Raw genomic sequence first — 25,277 nt, 5'->3', positions numbered from 1 at the left:
TGGGATGGAGTACGCAAACATATTTCATTTTCTGTTCAATAAATCTTTCTTTTCTTACCTAAAAAATAAAAAAATAAAAAAAAGTAGAGAAGGCGTCCACTCGTAAGCAAAAAAAAGTTTGGCTTGAATTCCGTTTTAGTTGGAATTAAATTTATTGAGATTGAGACATGTATCCCATAACTAACACAAAGAATACGTGCCCGATCCGAATAGGTTGAATTGTAGCTTCCAATCTCAATTGAGGGTATCTAACTAATTTGGTTTCTTTGTGAAGAAACAAATAGTTTTTAAGACTTTTCTTTAAGACTTTTCTTTAAGTCACTAAATCACTGTCCCACAAATATACAATATTTTGACTGAGAAAAAAAAATTGATTTGCATGAAGGCATCCACGTGCCTCGTCCCCCGTCTCTGTGAAATTGCTCAAAACCTGAGGAAAAAGGCCACGCCGCCTCGCAATTCTTCAGACCCTCACTGAGCACATACAACAAACAGTTTTCGATCATTTTCCCGAGAAAATAAAATCCCACCCAGAAAAGTAATATTATATATCAGTATATCACAAAGAAAAAAATAAATTAAAGAATGAAATTACCGTAGAGACAAACTAGAGAGAGAGAGAGAGAGAGAGAGAAAAAAGTGCGAGGGAGTTGAGAGAAAGAAGATTCATCAAAGCCCAGAATCGAGGCGACTGCACCGACTCAGACTCGGACTATCTCTGTTATCTCTCGCCTTCTCTCTCTTTCTCTATCTATCTCTCTCCCTCTCTTTGTTTTACTCTCGATCACCGTTCAAATCTGGTACTTATCTCTCTGACTCTTTCTTATCTCTCTTGCTTAGCTTTGTTTGTTGCTTGAAAAACCCTCATGAATTTCTCTAGTTTTGTCTAATTTGTATGGGTTTGTCATAGTTTCTAGGACTAGTTACGAACATGAATGCAGAGAAAAGAAAAAAAGAAAAAACCCATCGAGAAAAAACCTAGTCTTTTGTTGCCTTGATTGGTTTATAGCGAAATTGAATTAGATATATATATGTATATTGTAGATATGGCATTTGATCAAAACGCGATCCCGAAAGATCTAAGGCCCTTAAACGTAGCTCGAACTATGGCCGAAGAGCCCCGCATTGCGCCGGCTGCTTCTACTGGGCGAAACCTCGAAGGATATTTCCCCAACCCGGCTCGCGAGGCAGGGACAGCCGGAAGCCCTGGGTCGATACCGGTTTATTACCCGGTGGCGGGGACGGTTTCTGATGCTGGGTTTGTTGGTTTAGGGTATGGAAATGTAGCGCCGCCAGGTGTGGCTGTGTGGGGCTCCCGTGTGCCTGTGCCTGTGGGGCATCCGGGTGTGAGCCCTGCTGTTGGTGTTGGGTTTGGTTATAATCCCAATTTGGGCAGTAGGGTTGGCGGCAATGCTGCTGCTCTTGCTAGTGGTGCTATGGCAACTGGGACTGGCTATAATGTGAATTTTGGCAATCGTGTTGGTGGAAATGGCATGGATCAGGCTGGCAGTGATATGGCATCTGGGTTTGTTTATAGTACCAATTTGGGGAATAGGGTTAGTGGCAATGCCACTGACCAGACAAGCAGTAATTCAGCTACTGGGTTTGGTTATAGTCCCAATTCCGGCAACCAGGTTGCTGGCAGTGGGGCTGATCAGGCAAGTGATGAGGGTGGGGATGATTCAGCGTCGGGGAAGAAGGTAAAGTTTTTGTGCAGTTTTGGGGGAAAGATTTTACCCAGGCCAAGCGATGGGATGTTGAGATATGTAGGGGGGCAGACAAGGATCATTAGTGTCAGGAGAGATTTGAGCTTTAATGAGCTGGTGCAAAAGATGGTGGATAGTTATGGGCAACCTGTGGTTATCAAATATCAGCTCCCCGATGAGGATCTTGATGCATTGGTGTCAATCTCGTGTCCCGATGATCTTGATAACATGATGGATGAGTATGAGAAATTGGTTGAGAGGTCTTCAGATGGGTGTGCTAAGTTAAGGTTGTTTTTGTTTTCTGCTTCAGAACTTGATCCTTCTGGTATGTTACAGTTTGGAGATTTGCATGATAGTGGACAGAGATATGTTGATGCAGTGAATGGGATAATGGATGGAGTTAGTGGTGGAATCACAAGGAAGGGAAGTATGGCGAGTGCTTCTTCAACCCAAAATTCTGATTTCAGTGGGACTGAGGCTGTTGATAGCTTGGGTCCTGGTCAAGTGGATGTTAGTGGTCCCTCATCAACCAGCATGCTATCACCTAGAGGAAATTCAGCTACTTCTAATGACAATGCTCCAAGATTCAGGTGTGTAGATCCCAGCCCTGCAACATATGCAGATGCTTCATCAACATTGGGTATGCAGGTAGTTAAGTCTGGTGCTCTCCAAACATCTTCACGGCCCGAGGTTGAGCTAGAAAGGTCTATGCCTGTTTCTGTATCGCAGCCACAATTGGGGTTGCAGCAACCTGTAACGGACATTCCAATGTCTTCACCTTATTTGCAGGCTTATGTTGATCCTCGCTCAGAAATGATGAAGCATGCAGATTATCTACAGCTTCCTTCTCAGATGGGGTTCCCACATCCTCAGTTATTTGGGACTGCTGGGTCTATGTTCACCCAACAGCAGTTTCATGATAATTCTGCTGGAAGTACTCCCCTTCAGTTTATTCCTGCTGTGCACATGACAATGCCTTCTGCATCTTCTCATGTCAGACCGAATATGGTACAGCCAGTGATGCAACCACAACATACTCGGTTGGATCATTATGCTGAGGAAAGCAAATTTGGACCGAGGGCTTTCCAACTTCCTGTTGAGCAGAGCTATAATTCATATCAAGTTCAGGTCCCCTCTTCAGTGGTAGGAGGTGGTTATGGCTGGCATCAGGTTACAATGCCTGAGCATGTAATTCTCTCTGATGGATTGGCACCTCATCAACAGGTAATGTTTTCTGAGAAAATACCGAGGTTGGATAACTGTTATATGTGTCAAAAAGCTTTGCCTCATGCACATTCGGATACTTTGGTACAGGATCAAAGAAGCGGTGGTGCAAGCTCTATGTCCGATTCAAACTCAATTTATCGTAGTCTCCGTCTGGAGGACAATTTGAGAGGTCAGCCAATGAACAGGGTTATGGCAACAGGAGCCTTGGGGGAAAGCATTATTGAACAGAAAGTTGGGGTTCAACCCAGGGTCCTTGGTCAGGTGGATGCTCATGTTGGGATGCCTCAATCAGACACAACTGGGTTTAGTCAGAGTCCAGAGACACAGCATGAAAATGAGCGAATTGTTCTCCAAAAAGCAGATGATCTTGAGAAACAGCAGATTACTGCTCCAATGGGTGTGATCAATAGGGCAGGTGATGTACAGTCGCCTTATGCTGCATTCATGGGCACTACACCTCAGTCTTACCAAGAGGATGCTGTACAGCAGCATTCAGTTCCAGTCCAATACCAGGTTAAAAGGGAGGCCTTAGTGAATAATAGTGATGTACCTCCTACTGGAGGTGCACCAATTCAAATTTCAGAACACATGGTTCGTGAGCCTCCAAAAGAATATTCTACCAGACTTCCTGGCATTCTTCCAAAAGAAGATACTGTAGACACGTTCTTTTCCTGCGAACAGCTGAGACCAGTTGATGGGAGGATGGATACCCTCAGGATATCCCCCACTGAAACTTATAGTAATGAGCATAGCAAGTTACCTCTCGATAAAATCAGAAAGGAAGACAAGTTTGATAACAAACCACAGCAAGCTACAGGGACGGAGGTGCTTCTAGATAATGCCTTTGGTCAACCCAAAGTTGTTTTTGAGTCAAACCACAATAAACCAACTGAATGTCTGCCTTGTCCCCCTACAGAAATTCCATATGTTCATACTTCTCGACCAATGGAGTTTTATGAAGTGGCACAGCCACCTATTTGGGCTAATCCTGGATCATATCCACAATCAAATATTGAAATCCATAACTTGGATCCTGAGGAAATTCGTTATGGCAACCCTGTATTATCTGGTGTTGAGGCTCCTCATCTAACTGATAGAATTCCAGCTCCTGCTGAGTGGAAGGATGACATATCACGGTTTCAGCCCAAGATGGTCCCATGTGATGTGGAAGCTGTCCCCTTGAATAGTAATACACACTCTTCTTTATCTCCATCTAGTGGAACTGGGGATGTTGAAGACTCCTCAAACTCACTTTTCAGCAATCAGGATCCATGGAGTTTGCGCCATGATAATTATTTTCCCCCTCCAAGACCTAACAAAGTTCTGCCCAGAAAAGAAGCTCTTGCTGCTAGGGATCCCTTTGGTGAGAGCCATTTTGGAAATAGTGGGGAACCAAATACAGACGTACGACTGGAGGATGGACTTCACCAGCCATTGGGCAATCCGAACAAGGATTTCCATTTGGAGCATGTTAGATCTGCTAAAGGTCAGTAATATGTTATTTTTGGTGTAATTAGTTAATTACTTATTTATGAAATGGTTTTGGGGGGGTGATCATCTATTGTTTTTTGGCTTCTATGTCAAAGGCTCAGCAGAGGAGCAGATTAAGCAAGATCTTCAAGCTGTTGCTGAGGGTGTAGCTGCTTCTGTTCTTCATTCAGCTACGTCTTCAAATCCTGACATACATGATATATATGAGTCTGCTTTTGAAGCTATTCAAGATGGAGATATTCAGAATAGTAGTGTTGACATGCAGCATAAGGCTAAAGTTGAGGTCGTGTATTTACTCGTTACTTTTCTTTCTTCTCCTGGGGTTCTTTTGGGCCACTTGTGGGGGGGTTGTCTGATTGCACTTGTTTGCTTATTTTTTCTTTTCACTTGTTTATTTCAGGACAAGAACAAACTTCCAGATAAGGCAAACCTTGGTTTTCCAGTATCAGATAACATAGGCCGCTTGCAGGTTGAAAGTTTGGCGTCACATTTTTTCCTGAAATCATGTATAGTTCTATTAAATTGGCCTCTTATCCGTAGCCATGATTGTTTGGCAGATTATATCAAACAGCGACCTTGAAGAGCTTAGAGAATTGGGTTCTGGAACCTTTGGCACTGTTTATCATGGAAAATGGAGGGGCACTGACGTCGCAATCAAACGGATTAATGATAGGTGTTTTGCTGGGAAGGCTTCAGAACAAGAGCGCATGGTTTGTGTTTCATTCTTTTCATTGTATGAAGTTCCGATTTTCTTTTTTTCCCCCTGTTTTTGGCATGCTTATCAATTCCCTACGCTTTGGTATATTGATGCATTCAGAGAGATGATTTCTGGAATGAGGCAATCAAGCTTGCTGACTTGCACCATCCCAATGTATTAGCTTTCTATGGTGTTGTCCTTGATGGCCCTGGAGGTTCTGTGGCAACAGTAACAGAGTATATGGTTAATGGTTCTTTAAGAAATGCTTTGCAGAAAAATGAGAAGTAATGTGTTCTTTGCTTTTTTTTCCTTAATGGTGTGCCCTAATAAGTATGTCATTTTTTTTTTACCCAAAATTGACATGAAAGAAATTTATTTCAGGGGACTTGACAAGCGTAAGCGTCTCTTGATTGCAATGGATGTGGCCTTTGGAATGGAGTATTTGCATGGAAAAAATATAGTGCATTTTGATTTGAAAAGTGACAATTTACTGGTTAATCTTCGAGATCCTCATCGCCCAATATGCAAGGTTAGTCACTCAGCCTGATGTTCTTCGCAACCTCTTTCTATTGCATTTCTGAAGTCGACGGGTGCTGATCTATCTGCTTCTGTTAATAGCAAACGACAAAACTTGTATGCTAATATCAATTTGTTGGCAAATACAACAAAGTCCATATAAATTATAATTACGTTTGCAATGCATCATTTTGTTTAGATGTCATCCAAATTTATTCTCTAGTAGTTGGTTGTTTATAAAAGCACATATTGGCTTATATTATTTACAACATAATTAAGAAGAACAAAAGTTCAAAAAATCTGCAAAACTAGAAACAAGCAAACTATGATGGGCATATATCCAAGTATATAAAGTGTTGATCACAATCTTCCACCACTCTGTCACTAAAGTTTTAACATCTTCAAAGCTCCAAGCATTCCTCTCTCGCCAAAGACACCACATTAAGTACAATGGAGCCAACCTCCATATTTACAACATAATCTAGCGAAACATCTTATGTTGATGTGCATTTGCTAATAATATTTGCAATGACGGGCATGGGAGTAATGCAGTATGGACACTTGTAAAAATTTGTTGTGTCAAGCAATTGGCATGATTTGTGTCCACTCGTGTCTACACACCTGTTTCAATGCTCATTACATAAATTCACCCTCAGTTAGATGAGAAATGTTAAGGATATTATGCTTTTTTTTTTAAAAAAAAAAAAAAAAAATAGAAAAAAGAGACTTCATATTAGTTATTATTTTTCAAAATTGTTTTAGTTTCTAATGTTCTTTTGAATGCAAGCATAAAATCAACCATAGATAAGTATGTTTTAAGTTCTCATATTATAAATTCAATCAGACACACAACTCGCTCCATTCTTGTATCTAGACTTTTGGAAATTGCTGTCTGACCGTGTTCTTGTCAGAACATGATACTTATGTCCCTTTCCACAAATTTAGACATTATGAGATGAATGAGAGCATGTCTAGACTGCTTATTTTCTGCTTTGCAATATCAAGGAGACGAATCATTTTCCTTCTATTTGATTGTTTAAGTTATACAAGTTTGAAGCACCTTTACTTGTTCTTTTATTTTTTTTGGCCACTGCAAACATAGGCAACATTCATCTAGAATGAATGGATATAGTTTTTGCTTTGCTGTCATCATTTATTTGTCATTGCCAGCATAATTTTCATCTGGCCAATTAGCTTGGGATTATTATTTTTAAGAGTACAGCTGATTTGAGTCAAAACAATCTTCATCCAGTAGTCCACTATATATATTTTTAGTATTTCTTTATTTACTTTTTGTTACTGCAACAACTGAAGTTGCATGAATCAACAACGTTCAAAGTGGTTAACCGGCCTGTTGAATGCCTATATTCTGATTATAGGTGTTAGTCAATATGTGCTGTTTTCCGTTTCATTTTTCTTACTTTTCTCTCTCTCTCTCTCTCTCTCTCTCTCTATCTCTCTCTCTTTTTTCCTCCTCTTTTTTCCTTTTGTTTTTTGTGACTGAAATTTGGAACATTATGGATTGGATGTAATGGTCATTTGTCCATGGTTGAAGTCTGCACTGATTTTTAGAAACTTCAGTGTTAGATCTGAAGTTTATATTTGGCCATGTTTATTTAACTTGCTCTTCTAGTGGGCAATACTCGACAGTCCTTTTGCAGCACATGTAACATGCTTATATTTGGCCATGTTTATTTCAATTGCCTGCATTTTTTTGTGAGATTGACTTCAAACTCACACTTCTGGTACAAGGTTGGTGACTTAGGTCTATCCAAGGTGAAATGTCAGACACTGATCTCAGGTGGTGTTCGGGGAACACTTCCTTGGATGGCACCAGAGCTTTTGAATGGTAGCAGTAGCCTTGTTTCTGATAAGGTTTATGCTCTTATCTCTCTCATTTAATCATCGTATATAATAATAAGATCTCTCTCTCTCTCTCTCTCTCTCTCTCGGTTTGAGATTTGTGTCCTGGAATTCCTTATGTAGGTTGATGTATTTTCATTTGGTATCGTGATGTGGGAGCTCCTCACTGGAGAAGAACCATATGCAGATTTGCACTATGGCGCTATCATAGGTAATCTTTAACTTGTAGAATCAACTTTAATTTTTTTTTTTTTTTGCCAATTTTGATTGTCTCGTAATATGAGCTGCTGCTGGCGATCGGGACTTCTATTATAATTCAGGGGGTATTGTGAGTAACACGTTGCGGCCGCCAATACCAGAATCTTGTGACCCAGATTGGAAATCACTGATGGGGAGATGCTGGTCATCTGAACCATCTGAGAGACCAAGCTTCACTGTAATTGCAAACGAGTTACGCGCTATGGCAGCAAAGGTTCCTCCCAAAGGACACAACCAATCACCACCTCAAGTCCCCTCAACACAGCCCCCCCAAGTTCAGAAATGATTACAGGCAAGTTTTGTATCCCCCCCTTTGTCTTCTGCTTAATTGTATCAGGCTAAAGATCATCTGACTGTCTTTGGATAGAAATTTTAGCTGTTGTATACGTTTTCAGATTTTTGTTGTTACATCTCTACTTACTGTCTTTTGGTGTTACCACCCCCCCATATATAGTAATTTGAGTATGATTGATGCCTCGTGTTCTTATGCTTGTTTGAGCTCCCCCTTGAAAAAGGGAGAATAACATTTCTTTTTTGCTTCAAAATTTAAGGAATAATCACGCATGATCAGCAGCTATGGTCTTGGCGTTAAAGGGCATCAACTTTTGGTTGGCAGTTGACTGCAAAAATCCTAAATAGAGGCTCACCACTGCCTCACAATCCTACTTTCCATCACATACTCTATTAAAAATAGAATCTCGTGTTAGTTTAACAAACTAAATTGAAGGAATTTCTTGCGAACCTCATTTGAAAGTAATCTTTTTCCAAATTAGATCAAGTGTGGGAGAGACATACTGTAATGAAATGGGTGTCATAGTATTGATAACGCGGGCGGGGAGTGTTGTTAGGGTCTTATAGTTTTTACTACAAGTTTTGATGCGACAAGTTACACGGCATTTATCACGTCAGTTACTTATTAATAATTAATCTACGTGTCAAATGTTGATGTTTAATTTGTTCACCCATGTGGGCTTTTTAATCCATGTAGGTGTCAAAGATTGCACCACATCTCTAAATTGTACTTGGTGCGCGTGTTACCGTGTTAGTGCTTCTTCGCACCATGGAGAAGACACAGGAAAAATGAGATGCTAAGAGTAGGAGCCACGTACTTCTATTAATTAATTATTTTTTTAATTTACTCTTAAAGCATATTATTTATTTATTTTCTTTTTTTATTTTGGCTCGAATAGAGTAGAGTAGGCGAGAGTAAGCTTCCATGTTGTCGTGACCAAGAAATTTCTCTGGTGCTTTTGTGACCGCTGCAATTGGGCCTTCTTTAATACAAAAGTAGGTGTAGACAAATTTTTTCTTCTGGAAATTTCTTCGATTCTGACATGTCTTTACAATGTGATTTTTACATGATTTTTAAAAATGAAGGTGAGAAATAGATGGACTGAGTTGGAAGTAAGGGGGGTAATTTGTGTTTGTGTGTTGGGTTCAAGACGTGGTATTTCAATCTGACTTATTTAATTAACTGGATCAAACTTTTTGATTTAAACTTATTAATTTCGTGTTGGGTTAGTGAGTTAGTGTCAAAAATTATAAATTTGGGAAAATTTTACTCTAGACCCTTGAACTTCTACGCGATTTGACATACCTTTCTGAACTTTGAAATCTCTTTCTATCAGATTTTAAACGGTACATGATGTTTATACTCCTGACTTTTGTATAAAATTTTAACTTTACCTTTAATTTCAAAACCTTTAAAAAAAAAAAAAAAAAAATTAGGGATATTTTGGTCTTTTTTGGTATTTTTAACGGTTAAAATTGACGGAAGGGTTTACATTAAGAGCAATTGAAAGTTCAAGGGTCTAAATTGAGAGATTTTAACGTGTGGGAGAAATTTGTCAAATCGCATGAAAGTTTAATGGGGCTATAATGAAGTTTCCCCTAAAAAATTCTTATATCGCGTGTTGGGTTTAAATCATGTTAGATTCATTTAATTCAACTTATTAAACTCCTAATCTATAAACCACTAATTTATTGGCAAACCTAATTGAAAGAACCCGTTTATAATCCTTCCAGAAGCGTGAAGAGGATTTAGAAAGCGTGTGTATTAGCATTGATAACGACGGCCGCGTAGCAATCCAGCCGGCAAAAAACTGGTCAATGTTCAATCCGGCCTTGAACACGTAATCCCCTCGCTATTTCGAATTTAAATTCTTTTGTTTCCAAAGATAAAAGCCCGTAAATGGTGACAGCCTTGTCAATAAATCATTAGAAGCAGCCAATCACAGAGAAACAACTAGTGCTTTCCTATTGGGTTTCCTTTACATTTTCCTCACCAGCATCCTCCCAAGACAATTTCCCGGAAGAAACCAATTCAAACAATAACGCTTCCGTTTTGATTCATCTTCCACAATAAAAAGCCCCCCAATTCCCAGTTTTCTCTCTCACACACGCATGGCGGCTCTGCAAGAAAAACCATTAAGGGAGGAGCATCGAGAAGGGGAAGATATGGATGATGGCAATGAAGAGGGCGTTTCGGGTGGTGGGTGTGGGTGTGGGTGTTTTCGGCTTCTGGGTATCGGATGGGGGAAAAGCAATGAAAAAGAAAGCAAATCTCTGTTGCAGCCAAAAACAGAGCACAGGGAGACATGGTTGAATAAGATAAAGCAGACTACAGAAGTATTGGGAGGGCCCAAGTGGAAGAATTTCATAAGAAAGATTGGCGGATATTGTGATTTCAAGAACAAGAACAAGAAGAAGCAGAGGAATGGGTTTCAGTATGATCCACACAGTTATGCTCTCAACTTCGATAATGGGTTTGATAGAGAAGAAGAAGAAGAAGAAGGCTTGGTTGGTCACGACTTCACCTCGAGGTTTGCTGCTCCTTTTCAAGATGAAAAGCGCCCAACCAGATTGTGATTCTTTTTTTTTTTTTTCCCCTATAAATTGGATCTTGATGTTGATGATGAATTGATGATTTTTTCCATGATTGCCATCTTTTTTTTTTTTTTTTTTTCTTCATGTTTGTCCATAGTCTTTGATCAATCTCATTGTCTTTGTGGAATTTGGTCTATGTGAAGAAGTTTGATTCCAATATTGCCATTCCATTCTATTTAGTAGGATATGCTTATTGATTTGCTATAAATGAGGGGGTACTATGAAATTCAGGGTCGACAATTTTTGACAATACGAACTTAACATAAAAAAATTCTAATCAGTTTACTTAAATGTCATATCTCGACATGACACGAACAACCAAACACACAAACACAATCTAGCAAATATTTCTTTCAAAGCCTAAAAATTTTAGGCTTTTTAGACGGCAATAACTGAAATTTATATTTATATCTAGGTAATTTTCTTTTTGATTTTACAAATAGGGAAATGGAAGTTCTTTTATTACGATTTTTTTTTTTTTTTTTTTTTTTCAAGATGATGGAAAAGCAATTTTATTCTTGAAATTTTTTATCAAATACAAATGCCAACCATGACAACCCACTCTAATATAATTAAATGAAAAAAAAGAAGAAGCAAAATTAGTCCTTACGATTTCACTCATTTGCAATTAGCTTTTTAGAGTATAAAAATTGGCTAAAAACTCCTTAATAGTAAGCAAAAACACGAATAGGTCCCTGCACCTAACTTTCGTCGTCCAAAATTTTGACGAAAATCATTAGAACGCCAAGTCGGCACCAATCATATTTCAAATGAATGCTCTATTGCTCTCTCTTCTCCATCTAAATATGACAAAGTTTTCAGTAAGCTAGTGGTTGACATAGAAATTTAGAAAATATGTAATGTCAATACTTCACTATATCCATAAATGAGCTGATTCATACACCCATAACTTATGGCCATTATCATTTTCAGATGAAGATGCCAAAATCAGACACATTAAATCCAGAGTAACGTGATACAAAAAATGCTATCTAGATCCATAGGCAGGTGTTAAAAAAAGGCTATCCACATGTATTTCTTCCAGTCATATGCTTCAAGTTCAAAACTCTTGGATGAGATTGTGGTACAGATATCAAATATATGAGAATGCCCTCAAGCATACCTGTTTGACTGCAACTGATCAGTGCTTAGGTCAAAACACCCATAGGTATCAGGTGGCAGCTAAGTCCTCCATATCAGCCAGATAAAGATCTGCAAATAGTCTTGGTCATCTTCACTTGCATGCAGTTCTATCTATCAAAATGGTGTGATCTGACTCTAAACTTCCAAAAGATTTGGACACAAAGATATATAACTAGTTTCTCATCCAATCCGTCCAGTTAACATTAATGCTGCGTGCTCGTTTCACCTGCATTACTTCTATCCAATTTATAGTTGGCCAAAAGCTCTTGAAATGAATTTGATCTTGAGCAAAAGAAAAATATGTCACTCATTAGCCTACCTCTTGCGTTTGCTCTTCAAAACAGTAGAAGGTGAAGGATTAATATGCCAATTCCTTTTTCTTTGATTTATGAACCAGTTATTTATTTGCTTTAGTTGCAAGCCAGTTTCCAGCACCAACCTTGCTTTGTCTTCTTCCTAAAGATGAGATTTACAAGCAAATAAGGGCTAGTGGAGATATTTTAAAACATGTGGCCAGACTGATTAGAGGAGATTTATTAAACCTACCGTTGGGTATGGCCACTTAGAATGTGATTGCCACCAAGCTTTTAAGAGGGAGGTGGTGTCGCCTGGCAGTTTTCCTGCTCTTCTCTTACGTAGAATCTCCTCTCTGACATCTACGATTTTCTCCTTGTAACCCTTGAAAAGCAAAAAGCTTATGAGCTGCTTATCAGTTCAACAGAGACTAGCGAAGTCCATGCATTCTTACCTGTTTTAGCTCCTGCTTCAGTTCTTGCCTTACACGCTCCATCAAGGACCTCTCATTTTCAGTTGGGATGAGAGGACCAAACCCCATGCTGTCAAGCCCATCCATACCTCCATCATACAAGTTGGTGTCACTATCTGCTTGGTCATCTTCATTATCAGACATTGTAGCACCTGAACCTTCACCTGGAGATACACCTGTTTAAACATTGTTGTTTAATTTAAATTAGCCCTTTAACCTGTTCTGAAAGTTACAAAAACAAAAGAAAAAAGGAAAGAAAGGGTAACATCTTCGTCAGTCCATCAGCAAACCCTGCAGCCAAACAAAAAGTCAAAACCCCAGACTGGTAAAGAAACTTTTGGGCCCAATATTTTCAGGTTTTGGAAGTGCCAGCGAATATACAGATGTTAGATGGATCAATTACTGAACTCTATTTTTTTTTTCTTTTGAAAAGCAAGTCAATTTCAATAGAAAGCGCATAAGGGCACAACTTGTAAACACAAGGATTATACATGATGCATCCCCTATAAGGGAGAAAAAGAAGAACAAAGGTCCAAAATTTCCGTAAAACTAAAAAAGTGAGGACTATTATATGCTGCCATCGATGTATAAAAGGATTTGAACATAATGGATTTTAGTTCTACTACCAAAATCTTGCAATCTTCAAAAATCCTTGCAATCTGCTTTCTCCAAATGCGCCATATTAACCACATAGAAGCCATCCTCCAAACTTCTAAATTGTCATGGCTTCCGACCTGACCTCTCCAGCCAACCAACAATTTTATTACCCTTCTAAGCACAACCCACTCTACACCAAAAAGACGGAATAGCTCAACCCATTTTTGCCCCCTTATAATGAAGAAGAAGATACCACGAGTGCCAACAAACAACACTCTTTCCTCCCAAAAATAAATAATAATAATAATAATAATAATAATAATAATAGATAAAACTACAACCATCTATGTTTACTTGGTCAATTAAGTTAAGCTATCTAGAAGATCACCTATAATTGGCTTGAAGAAATACAAACAAAAGAATCAATTTCTCTGAATGAGCAGAATACAACTTGAGGGAGTTGTCAAATGATAAGCATCGGACTTGGTCATAACAGAAATCAAGCACTTCTTTTCCTAAAACTCTTTTTGGTTTCAGAATAAATAAAACCAGATTTTCATTCAATTTGAAGAAATATTGCTTTCTGAAGTTTCTAAGAGACTAAAAAAATATTTTTTCTGGTGAAAACATACTGCATGGATGGACTTAATTACTGAACTACCATGTCAAGGAAAAAATGGGAATGAGATTGTACGAAGATGATTTTCTTTTTCAAAGTTTACTTTTTGAATGAAGAAAGAAGAGGCGGCCTACTTCAGTACAAATATTGTGGAAGACAGTCGATAATCTCATAAACAAACCTGACAAAAAGAACAAATGACAATAATTAAGACTGAATACTTTAGTCAGAATGTAAGCGTTAACTCATTCTTATCCAACAGTGGAGCTGAGAACTAATTATATAGCTCAAGCGACAACTACAAACATCTAGTTATAAATCAGTCTTGATCTTGGGCAAAAGCATCATGCTTCAAGACAATATTTACGAGAAGATAATTGAGGTTGCAGCTGCAACAACAGAATATATTTCTTTAGTTGCTAAAATCTACAGATATCAGGTTTTTGGAGACTGCAACCCCATATTGGATAAGGAGGGAAGGAGGAGTGGGGTGGGGTGGGGAGTTAGAAATTACCTGTTAAGCTTTGTAGAGACTGCTCAAGCTCCCAACAAGACATTACTGCTTCCATGGCATGGACACGGACATGTTGTTGCAATTGTTCTTTAAAGGAACAGAGCAATAGAACATAATGTGTCTACATCATAAGGAACAAAGACAAAGAGAGAAGAGAAAAAGAAAATTCAGATGAAAAGACACGAAATGTATAGCAAAAATATCAATTAAGTAGTCTTGAGTCATGACCCATAATAAACCTAGTTTGAGAATAGTTTTAACCGATGCTGAGTGGAATATGTATCATCAAAAAGTACTCCATACAGTCGTCTATTTGATTTTGTGTCATTGTTTTGGCTTGGTTTCAAGGCCCTAAGCAGTACTAATTGTCTGCAAGGACATAGCCATCATGTCAGCATCTTTTAGGGTCCATTTGAATTTGAGATTTCAAATCGTGCGATTTAATTTGTAAAATCACGATTTGATTTTAAAATAACAGTTTAATCTTTAAAATAGAGTGTCTAAAAAGGAAACCCCTTGCTTGCAATTTGCAAACTAAGGTTTTTCTATTTTCAAATCACAATTTTTAAAAAATACACACCCAAACAAACAGTACACTTTCTGTGATTTTGTTTAAAATCACATTTTTAGCCTGGGATGCGATAGTGATTATACAGACCCATGACTCTCCAAGCATCAATTCTTCCAAGAATGTCGTAGCTTTTATGATTCTGTTGTTCTTTCAGGATAACTCAAGCTTCAAAGACAAATATAGAGTGAAAACTACAATTCAATCATAAGAATGACATCCATTGATGTACGAACTTGAATGTCAAATCATTACTGAAAAGATAACGAGGACTGAAATTATCTAACAACGTGGAAAGAGATTCTCCAAAGCACTCCAAAAGTATGATTCTTCTCTCAACGATGATTCCTCTCTCAACGATGCCACACCTCAACATTCTCCTTCACATTCACAACCCCTAAAAGTCTAGTACTAGTATCCACTACAAAATTAGAAGTTTTTCTTTTTTATTTATTTATTTTATCAAATAATTAACAAAACACCCCGAAAAAGGTTTTTTTTTTTTTTAAAAAAAAATAATAATAATAATAATTTACGCAAGCGAAAGAGAAAGCAATCAAACTGGAGCAAAATCAACAAGCACACGCAAAAGAAAGCGAACGAGAATTAACCATAAACTGATCGAGCTCCTTCTCGTCCACCTCGCCGTTTGGGAGCAGCGAGTACTTGGCCAGCACGCGCCGCGACTGCGCGACCTGCGCGTCGATCCTCGGCAGCTGGTCGACCGGCGTGGCGATCCTCAGGCAGGCGACGTGAGCGTCCAGCAGGCGGTCGTACAGCGGGTGCGCCGCTATCTCCGCCTTGTGCCTCGTGCTCTCCCACTCTCGCTCGCTCTCGTTGGAGCCTTCAGCACCCGGCGGCATGGTGCCCGGAACGACGTCTTCGTCATCGTCGTCGTCGTTTCTCCTGAGAATCGCGTCGCTGAGCCACGTGGGCGCTCCCGATCCTCCGGACGCGGAGAGCCGCTGTTGCATTTCTCTGTTCTCGTGGTCACCAAAAGACTCGAAAGCCATTTCGTGGTCTTGAAACGCCATTTGAATCAGCGGCTTTCAGCTACATACGTCTTCGACTTCGAGAGGAGTCGAGCAGAGAGAAGAGAGTGTTTTTCAAGTGAGAAAGAAGCGTGGTTTAGAAAAGCGGTTTTAGAGTGAGAGAGAGAGAGAGAGAGTGAGTGAGTTGAGAGAGGGAAAGAAAATGGTTTGGGAAAACTATTTATCTTTTTAGGTGAGTTGAGAGGGAAAGATGGATGTGACAGGAGGATCTAGCGAGAGCTGATCGGACGGTGGGAGAGGTGGTAGCGTGGCCGCCCATTGTGGTGCGATGTTATTGGGGGATTGTCTGAAATAAGACAATTACGTACGTGACGTGAAGATTTTTATTTTAAAACTAATTTACTATTATTTTAAGTTTTATTTGTTTTTTTCTTCGTCCCAACCACTAAATGTATATATATATATTTTTTTATATATTCGTACAAAAGAATAAAAAAAATTTAAACTAGTAATATCCGTTTGATTAATAAGAGTTTCAACGGATAAATGTAATTATAAATATTCATATTTATAAAAGATTATAATTTTTACAAATGAATTAATATAATAGTTTACATATTAGTGGGGCCTAATTTATAATTAGGTTGTATTTTCTTTTGGATGGAGTTGGAAAAAGACTGAAAAGGGTCTGGAAGACTTTTAAATGCAGCAGGCCAACAGTTACTTTTTGTGGGTACTATGACAGCGTAAACGACTGCAGAGAACCCCAACTCCCGATGACAAACAGCCTTTTTTCTCGGCCACTAACGGACAGCGACAACGACATTGACATCGACCCGTACAAAACAAAACAACACGTGTCCAACCCAGGTTTCATGGACCACTTTGGGACTTCGCGCCATGATCAGCATATCAGAACCGTGCATCTTTTACACTTGGCACCTTGTCAGAGGGGACCACCTTCGCTTCGCCGGCGGCCAAAATTCACCAGAGAGAGAGATCACGCGCGCAACTGTTGAACTGCGTTCGAGGTGGTCGGCGGTCCCCACTGAAGCGGGACTGCCTCGTCACGGGCCCCCACTCATGAGCTCCTGTTTGCATTACTGTACCGTACGCACACGTTCATTCAATGAATGAATTGATTCATTGGCTCCCCTTCGACACCTGTATTCGTGTCTTTCCTTATTCGGTGAGCATGAATTTATAAGATTTAGAGAATAATATATTTGTTTATTTTATTATTATCTTATCGACAACAAACCCCTAAAATAAAAATATTTGTTTATTTACAATCTGATGCGATAATATGAAATAATTAAAATATATATATATAAAAGGAAAACAATTATATTCTTGTACTAACTGCATCTTTTTTTTTTTTCTTTTTTTTTTTGTATTTACGTTTTGCCCTCATTTTAAATTGTTTTTATGTGTTGGATTAGGGCTTATGAGAGTATAAGCGTTATTTTCTCGGTCTAAAGGGAGACCAAAAGTAAAAGAAAAAAATTTAAAATGGCATATGACTTGCACATGACCATTGACCGTCACTTTTAACTCCTTTGACTGACAGAATTGAGTTTTTTGTCATAAAACGGTAGTTTGATAGAGTCATGTGTCACAATTGGTAGATCATGAAGGGAAAGCACCAATGCGCTCTAGTTCATAGGGCAAAAGGTAATTACGCCTTTTTTTTTTATTTTTTTTTTTAATGCATTTTAGTTATGTGGTTGGCTTTGTGTTCAATTAAACATAATTGCTTGTGATAGAGATTCGACAAGGAAATTGATACCATGTGATTTGTTGAAAGTGTGACCCACCCATCAATTTGTTTGACTTTCATATTTATAATATGAATGCTGCCTAGTAGGTAGTACACAGTTGTTGGGAATTTTCAAAGTTGCAGGTGATGAATTTGCATTTTGAGAAACATCTCCTGGGATGCAGTAGGTGGGACTACCTTGTGTGTTGCGTGCAGATCAACCGGCTAAAGACTTTAGCATTATAAATGTGTTTAATATCATTGAGTTCATATATAATATTATTGAGTTTTAATCCCATTGATTTGAGATTTTGGATCTAATCTCGTACAATAAGGTTATCCATATGAGATGAAGAACAAACCTCACATGCTTGTGCTGTCCCACTGTATTCTGATGGACTGCAAATGTGGAGCTTGGATCAAGGTAATTATGAAATCCATGCCCAATTAAACGGTTGGGCTGTCCAATGAGTTTGTCCCTTGTTCAACCCAACTCAACTCATGTCTATTACATGGCTTTGAGTTTCACTTCAACTCAATGGACAATGGGTCTACAACAAGGCCCTAGAAATGGGATAAAATGAGCTTTGGTCAATGTAGCCTTTTGGTATGGGTTGTGCTGATTAAAATTTAGGCCAAGATGGATGGAATCCTCATCCAGTTAAGCACCATTTAGGTCCTGGCTTCTTGAAAACAAGCAAGCTTGGAAGAATAGTTTGAAGAATAAACCAAAAAAGGGAAATTATACTTATCTTTCTCAAACTTATACTCAAATTGCAGTTTCTTCTAAACATTAAAAAGCAATTGAGCCCCCCAATTACTACCCCTTTCACTTAGACTCCTCTGTTTGCTCATATTTTGACTTAAAAGTATAATCTGAAGTAAAGCCTCAGATGCCACACTTTTTGGTAGTAAATTCTGAAAGTTACAGAACTTGTATTCACTCATATAAAGGGCTAAAGATAGTGTACAGAAGATCAAAAAGAAATTGCTAATGTATCAGATGGCAGGTCAAAACATGTTCATCAATAACCGCAACTTGTTGAACTCATATGTAAATGAATACATCATTATATACTAGTTTAAGCTTCTTCAGGGTAACTGGAAAAGACATTATCATGGTATCCAACTTGTAAGCTTAGTATAAAATCAGTTTTTTTTTCCCAGAAAGATAAGATATGCGTACAGGAAAATAAGACAAGTAGGTAGCAAAAGGGACCTCGAATCAGTGACTATTGGTATTATGGTAGACTAGGAGGAAGAGAAGGCTTAGCCACTTTGAGCTCTCCACAGTCACTGATATATACAGTTTTAAGAGGCCTGTTCCATATTGCACGAGCATTTTGGGCTCTTCCATCTCCAAGAAATTCAGCAAAGTCATTGAATTGGCGAATTCGTTCATTTGGTTTGTATGTGGGGATGGAGGCTATGGCCGCCACGATATCCAAACCTGAGATGAAGTTCAGCTGAGAGGTCAGTGATGAGAATGATGATAATATGGTAGAAATTCTTTTATATACAATTTTTATTTTATTTTTTTTGCTTTGAATATCCTTTGCATGCATGTTTGGGCTTATGCTTGTGCTACTGAGTTAATCTTTTGGTTTTCAAGTGCAAAATGGAACCTCATTACAAAAATTCTTCAATATGTTGTCAAATTACAATAAATCATGCATAACAGATCTCTTATAGTGATGATGAAGAAGATGTTCATCTTGACAATTTCACATGTACACTAGCATGGGCAGTCCATATGTTGCAGGGAACAGTAGATTAATCCAGATATCAACTCCTTCTAACCGCCACATAAAAGTGACCAGAAAACATCCTAGAATCACCATAACTGGGAGTGTCTCACAAGTTTAAAGAAAGCTGTGACATTTCTATTACCGTACCACAGAGAATTTGAGCTATCTAGATCTGTATGCTATAAGCAAAAGACAGAATTTTGATGGGTTAGCACTGCAAATAAGATCCCTGATGCACTCCACATTGTCCACGAAAGATGATAAAATGCACAACAATCATGCCTTGTTAGGGCCAATAAAACAACAGAGCACATTGAACTTCTACATATTATTCATTGAACTTTTGAGAAGAACAAAAGAGACACCATAATGAGAATTTGTTCCAAAAAACAGGCTTTAGGAAACAGACTCTCACAAGATAAAGTACCAATTGCATTAGAGCCTACATAAACATCTGTTGGATTTTGAGGGAAAGGCATCACCATGATGTTGTATTTCATTTCCATTTTTCACCAAAACTTTTAACTTGAATCCCTTAACAACTAGGCAAAGCAAGAGACAATGGCCTTACATAACAGTCCAGTTAATCAGCAGTGTGAAACTACAGCTAAAAAGTTACCAACCCCTAAGGAATTTCAATATATAATTCTTGAATAACTTCCAGAAACCGATTTATTTATCACATTCTTTTTCTACCAACAACTGAATTTTGTCAATCACTTATCAAACACCAAACTTGATCAAGCATCTAACAATGAATATGTTGGTCAAACCAAAAGAGCTCATTTCTGAGTTTGAACATTGGGATTTTGGGACAAGCAGACATGAACCCACGAAGGAAATACACATCTCAATGTCAGAATATGAGAGCTACAAGACAGCAAAAGCACTTAAAAAACACACAAATTCTCACCTTCAAGCACTGTCCCAAAAACGATGTTCTTACTATCAAGTTGAGGGCATGGTCCTGGTCCGGTGGTGATCAAGAACTCGACATTCCGGTAGTTGGGGTCGAGCTTGATGTCGTCGTCGTCGTCATTCTCCGATAAACACAGCGAAACAACGCCTGCACGCGAATGCGGGAGAATGAAGGCCCTGGAGTCGACGGTCTCAGTGTTGCGTGGCAAGTCGAGTGGAGGTCGAACCTCGGCTTTCTCGCGGCGGCCTTGGCGGCCGGCGAGGAAGAACTCGCCGGGGAAGATTTTGTGGACAAGGGTGTTCTTGTAGGTGGAGGGGGAGGAGGGTGAGCACATGGCCTTGAAGTTGGAGACGGTGAGGGGGACGAGGTGGCCGTAGAGGCCGATAATAAGGCGGCCTAAGGGGAGGGAGTCGGAGCAGAGTGGGGCGGTGGAGGCGTCGGCGGTGGCGTTGTAAGGGAAAGTGGTGGTGGCGGTGGAACAGAGGCTGAAGTCCATGAAGACACGGTCAGTGATGGTGGTGTCAAGTGGCGGAGAGGCTGCAGGAGAGGGTGGTGGTGGAGTGGCGGCGAGGGAAAGGGAAGAGGAGGAGAGGAGGACGAGGGAGCGGCGTGTGAGTGGGGTTTTGGGGTTGAGGTGGAGCGGAGGGTGGTGGTGGTGGTGGTGGTGGTGGGAGAGGAGGAGTTGCGGATAATGGGCTGTTAAAGAGCGGGCCATGATGAAGTGAACATGTTCTGGATTGGGTCTTTCTTGGTTGACATATGGAGAAGTGGGGTTGCTCTTTTGGATAGGAGGCTGGGGTTGTTTGGGGGAAAAGAAAGAGAAAGAGTAAGGTGTACGAATTCAAACTTGGATATATATATATATATATATATATATATCCTAAAGGTGTTTTTGTTGTATCCTATGACTGAACTGCAATATTAACTATGCGACACTTTCTTTTCACTAATCCGTTTTAATAGTAAGTTTGAGTATCGTTTGGTATTAGAGTGAGCCATGTCTAATATGATAGTAGATGTAACTCGTTGAATATGATATTAAATAAATTGCAGCTTTACAGTCGAATTACAAATAAGACAATTTATGAGTTGGATTAAAATATATTCGTAAGTATGAACATATTATTAAGTCATTAAATATTGATAAGTGGGTGAACCTACCAAAAGATTATGGGCTATTATTGCGTTAATATCAATAGAATGAGCCGTTATTGACGTTGGTTGCGAAACGTGGTGGTATGTTACGATTTCCCATTTTTATCTAGGTTCGTATCACATTTCATCTTCGGAAACCTAATTATAGCCGAAATAAAGTCCAAAACCTGCTAACCATCAATCATGTGAAAGTATCAGAGGATCACTGGACTACCCTCAGGTACACCTTTGGCATCCCTCTTATTTTCATCCAAATTCTAAATCCTAATTGCATCACTTTAGTCTTCATTTGGGCAACTATAACCTCATAGTTTTACAAGCTTTTCATCGTATCTTAATGAAATGGTCACCTGTATTTCCTCTGTGGGGTTGTGTGGGTTATGCCTAATACAGTGGCAGGTTCATTAGCTTCTTGTTTCAGTAAGCATAGAAAGTAGTATGGTTTCTAAGACATTTCCTACTTCCTATGTATCTCATGGGTGTTTATTGTGAGAGAGAAATGTGTGCATCTTCCTATGTTGGGCCGACAGTTTTTTGGCTGTTTCGATCTGATCCAGTATTGTATTCTTAGAGTTTGTTGAGATATTTCTCATTAATTTCTAAAAGGGTTTGAGTGGCTGCTCTTGAAAGAGTTTCCAATTTTTTTTTATGTATATATATGAATGTGTAAATCTTTCATATACCAACATTTACGTACAATGCACTCTAGCTACTTTTAGTCAGAAAAACTCAAGGAAACAAAACAAGCCTACTTAACACTAAACTGTAAGAAATAACCAAACTATACAATCACCTATAAAAGCCAACATCAAACCAGATAACAGAAGAAAATCTGGACATTTCTCAACAACGCATAAGCAAACTTCAGAAGAGACAGCAAAACCACATCAACTGATAAATTCTGCATAGTCTCCTAGAGTACCTTACAACCTCTGCAACTACAATCGACACGGACTGTCTCAAACCACAATGAGAACAAAACACTCTAGCTTTTATAGCCAGAAAAAACTTCAGGAAACAAACATGCCTCCTGATCACTAACTAGATAGTAAGAGAGTGTGCAAATTGTATAACCTTTATCTTTGATAGTGGATTTTTTGTTGTGCTTCTTCACCTATAGTCTTAGGTTTTTTCACCCCCAAGCAGGTAAGTCTTAACTGTTTTTTTATGTTTTATTTATTTCTCTTTGTTCCTGCATAATTAATCCTATTTACTAGGGTAATGTTCATTTTCTTTCGGATCTTATATATGTTTGTGTGTGTGTCTATATATACCATATACATATGTGTATATATGTATGTATGTATGTAATCGATCTAGTCTTGGAATATTCCACATTTAAATCGATCTCTACCCCCCAACTGAAATGGGAACAAAAATGATCCATGTTTTCACAAAAAAGTGAGAACTTTACAAACTAGGGAAGACTTGGAATAAACTGCAGGTCAAGTGAGGGAATATTACTACTTTATATGGCTTGAATGTTCACATGGCTTTCTTGTGCTACCGTTTCATTTTAATAATTAAACTGCAGTCGTGTTTTGTCTCGATTTGGCTTTGGATTTCATTGTACAAAGTGGGATTATAACAAAGACAAACATCTTTAGGTTAATTTATTTTCATTGGATTCATGCCTTGTTTGCCTCATAGCAAGTTTTTGTTTTTGTCAACATGTTTGGTTTTGTATTCTCTTAGTTTTGATCTATTCCTGGTGCCAAGGTGATCTCTATGAAACAAATATCCTTGTTTTTACAGTTAGTGATAACTCGATTCGAGCACAAGGGAACTAAGAGATAGATTATGATAGGCTAAAAGTGACAAAACAACTATTTGGGCCTGCCGCACCCTGCAACTTTGGAATTGAAGTGAGTGGTGCTTTGTTTTGGTTTTGTTATGATCCTATTGTTTTAAGTGATTTTGTTTTTCTACTTAGTTCCCATCACAGAAAATCTATTGGTTGACTGATTTGATTGAACTTGTCTTTCTTTATTTCCTTCATAGCAATGTTTCTTTGTCAACTCGTTCTCTGCTTTCGAGGGTTTCCTCCAAAGTTATGGCTGGATTGCTGTCAAGATTGAATTTTCTTTTAACCTTTTGTATTTTAGATTCTGTAATTTCCTGTGTGTTGTATCTGTGCTGTTTGTTTGTATTTGTTCTTACTCATCTATAAAATAAAATTAAAAGGTGCTGATTTTGGCACTACGTACAACCTATGTGGGAACTCTCTTACTTAAGATGTAACTCGTTATCAAAGACATTGTTCCATCACTCATCCAAATTTATTTAGTTTGAGTTTTGGAATCATCTAATTAATTGACTAATGCTCTGGTATATACCGCTTAAGATTAAAGCCAACCTTGTTTTTTTCTAATAAGCTAAGCCGACCTTGTAACTAGAAGCACATGGAAGCAAGACTGTCTTTTATGTGTTGTCCAGTAATTCAGAGTTGATAGTGACGGGCCTGACGGCTGTATATTTTCTTGTTATGTGAGAAAAAGGCTTGAGACTTTCCATCTAAACCCCCACGCTCCCATATAGAGAAGAAATATAGAGATAGAATTTGGTTTCTATATACAGCTATTACCATTGTTCAGGAACAAGCTGCACAGTAAACAGTAAAACTTCTGTGATAGCTATTCTGATTATCTTTTGGCCATAGTATTCGATCTGCATGAGGTATGTGCATATACCTCTGTCATGACATTCCACTTTTCTTTGCTTTTCCATTACTAGTACATTCATTATAGACTCTTTCTGCTGGTGTCATGGGTCTGGTAATGTAGACAATCCTGTGCCTGCAGAAACATGACCAAGTTGGCAATTCTGTTTTATAGATACAATTCTACATAAATACAAATTTTAAGCTCTCTTTGGGGGGGTTAGAAAGATTAACGATTGGTCCCTTAGAAAGATCTTACCTTTTGATATGAAGCACTTATTAGAAGATTAGGAGGATTGAGTTGTCTAAATCAGTTTTCCAGTGGCTTATGCATTAAATCAAACCAACCTTTGGGGCAGCACAACGTATGCTCTATTTTTGGTAACATTCTTGAATCACTTGGTGTTTCATGCAGCTATTGTCAAAGACACTTCAAGTGGATCTTCAGGTGGTTTAGATGCACCATTTGTATCTAGCATTTGTTTGTCTTATTTGTTTAAGGTGACTCTCCAAAGAGAATGTTTTCTCAAGAAAAAGTACAATTATAAGATTCGCATTTCAAGTAGATGGACAATGGTAGTGTAAATAGGATCCTCTCTTGTTTTAACTTTTCATAAGTAAAATCAGAATTTTGCGTAAAACAACTTGTCAGGATCCAGGTTTCTTAATTCTGAGGTCCATCATCCACTGCTAATCCTTCAGAATAAACCCACTTCCCCAGTTACTGCATAGTGTATATATAGCAGCAGTGCAAGGAAAACAAGAAACTAGCTTGTTACCCCTGCCTAGGCGCTAGCTACCTGAATCCCTTGTATATTAAAAGTCAATGTTCTCTCTGATGCCTGCATGTATGTAGTGCACGTAGTCATTTGTCGATGTGGGTGGTGTACATAATGTGAAATCCAGAAAGTTGGTCCAATATTGGGTGGATGGATTATGATGGTGTTTCATGAGTACCAAGTTTCATATTGCTTCCTTACTAGGTGAGCCTGCTGTTACATATGTAACCATAGAAAGCTTCAATTGTAATTTTAACTAGTCTTTTTGGGGTAATAATGCAGGCGTGGCTAACGTTTTGGTAGATCATGACGTACAAGGTCCAAAGCGTGAATTTAGCTCCCTATACTAACTCCTCATTTCACTGAAACGGGGAACTTATAGCCAAAGTTTTGTACCTCACAGTAGTATAGTTTA

General features: G+C 38.6%; 4 protein-coding genes across 12 annotated transcripts; 2 read left to right on the top strand and 2 right to left on the bottom strand.

Annotated features, from left to right (window-relative positions):
- Positions 1-459: 459 nt before the first annotated feature.
- On the top strand, positions 460-9,144 carry LOC132183699 (uncharacterized). 5 transcript variants are annotated; one of them, XM_059597081.1, is made up of 10 exons: positions 464-4,419; positions 4,520-4,707; positions 4,825-4,893; positions 4,982-5,134; positions 5,242-5,405; positions 5,503-5,650; positions 7,390-7,512; positions 7,624-7,711; positions 7,821-8,050; positions 8,747-9,144. In XM_059597081.1, exons 1-9 carry the CDS (start codon positions 1,032-1,034, stop codon positions 8,042-8,044), a joined length of 4,545 nt encoding a protein of 1,514 aa, XP_059453064.1. In that variant the 5' UTR covers positions 464-1,031; the 3' UTR covers positions 8,045-8,050; positions 8,747-9,144. The 5 variants fall into 5 exon arrangements, with proteins under 5 accessions (XP_059453067.1, XP_059453064.1, XP_059453065.1 ...); XM_059597082.1 differs by lacking the exon at positions 8,747-9,144 and having other exon boundaries at positions 465-800; positions 1,045-4,419; positions 7,821-8,230; XM_059597083.1 differs by lacking the exon at positions 8,747-9,144 and having other exon boundaries at positions 465-2,930; positions 3,021-4,419; positions 7,821-8,230.
- A 441-nt stretch (positions 9,145-9,585) lies between these two features.
- On the top strand, positions 9,586-11,072 carry LOC132185043 (uncharacterized). Its single transcript, XM_059598860.1, has one exon. It carries the CDS (start codon positions 10,162-10,164, stop codon positions 10,624-10,626), a length of 465 nt encoding a protein of 154 aa, XP_059454843.1. The 5' UTR covers positions 9,586-10,161; the 3' UTR covers positions 10,627-11,072.
- A 430-nt stretch (positions 11,073-11,502) lies between these two features.
- Positions 11,503-16,044, bottom strand: LOC132184093 (homeobox protein knotted-1-like 3). Of its 5 annotated transcripts, none has more exons than XM_059597585.1 (7): positions 15,463-16,044; positions 14,284-14,404; positions 13,873-13,950; positions 12,536-12,729; positions 12,334-12,465; positions 12,107-12,243; positions 11,503-12,021 (listed from the first exon to the last, which is right to left on the bottom strand). In XM_059597585.1, the coding sequence occupies exons 1-7, from the start codon at positions 15,883-15,885 to the stop codon at positions 11,991-11,993; spliced, it is 1,116 nt and encodes a 371-aa protein (XP_059453568.1). In that variant the 5' UTR covers positions 15,886-16,044; the 3' UTR covers positions 11,503-11,990. The 5 variants fall into 5 exon arrangements, with proteins under 5 accessions (XP_059453568.1, XP_059453569.1, XP_059453567.1 ...); XM_059597586.1 differs by having other exon boundaries at positions 11,503-12,013; XM_059597584.1 differs by having other exon boundaries at positions 11,503-12,024; positions 15,463-16,043.
- A 2,470-nt stretch (positions 16,045-18,514) lies between these two features.
- Positions 18,515-21,083, bottom strand: LOC132184092 (peptidyl-prolyl cis-trans isomerase CYP28, chloroplastic). The gene is made up of 2 exons (XM_059597583.1): positions 20,264-21,083; positions 18,515-19,052 (listed from the first exon to the last, which is right to left on the bottom strand). Exons 1-2 carry the CDS (start codon positions 20,982-20,984, stop codon positions 18,844-18,846), a joined length of 930 nt encoding a protein of 309 aa, XP_059453566.1. The 5' UTR covers positions 20,985-21,083; the 3' UTR covers positions 18,515-18,843.
- Between the last annotated feature and the right edge of the window lie 4,194 nt (positions 21,084-25,277).

The sequence above is a fragment of the Corylus avellana genome, chromosome ca6 (assembly GCF_901000735.1).
Source record: "Corylus avellana chromosome ca6, CavTom2PMs-1.0".
Taxonomy (NCBI): Eukaryota; Viridiplantae; Streptophyta; class Magnoliopsida; order Fagales; family Betulaceae; genus Corylus; species Corylus avellana.
This window is presented reverse-complemented; position numbering and strand designations above follow the sequence as displayed.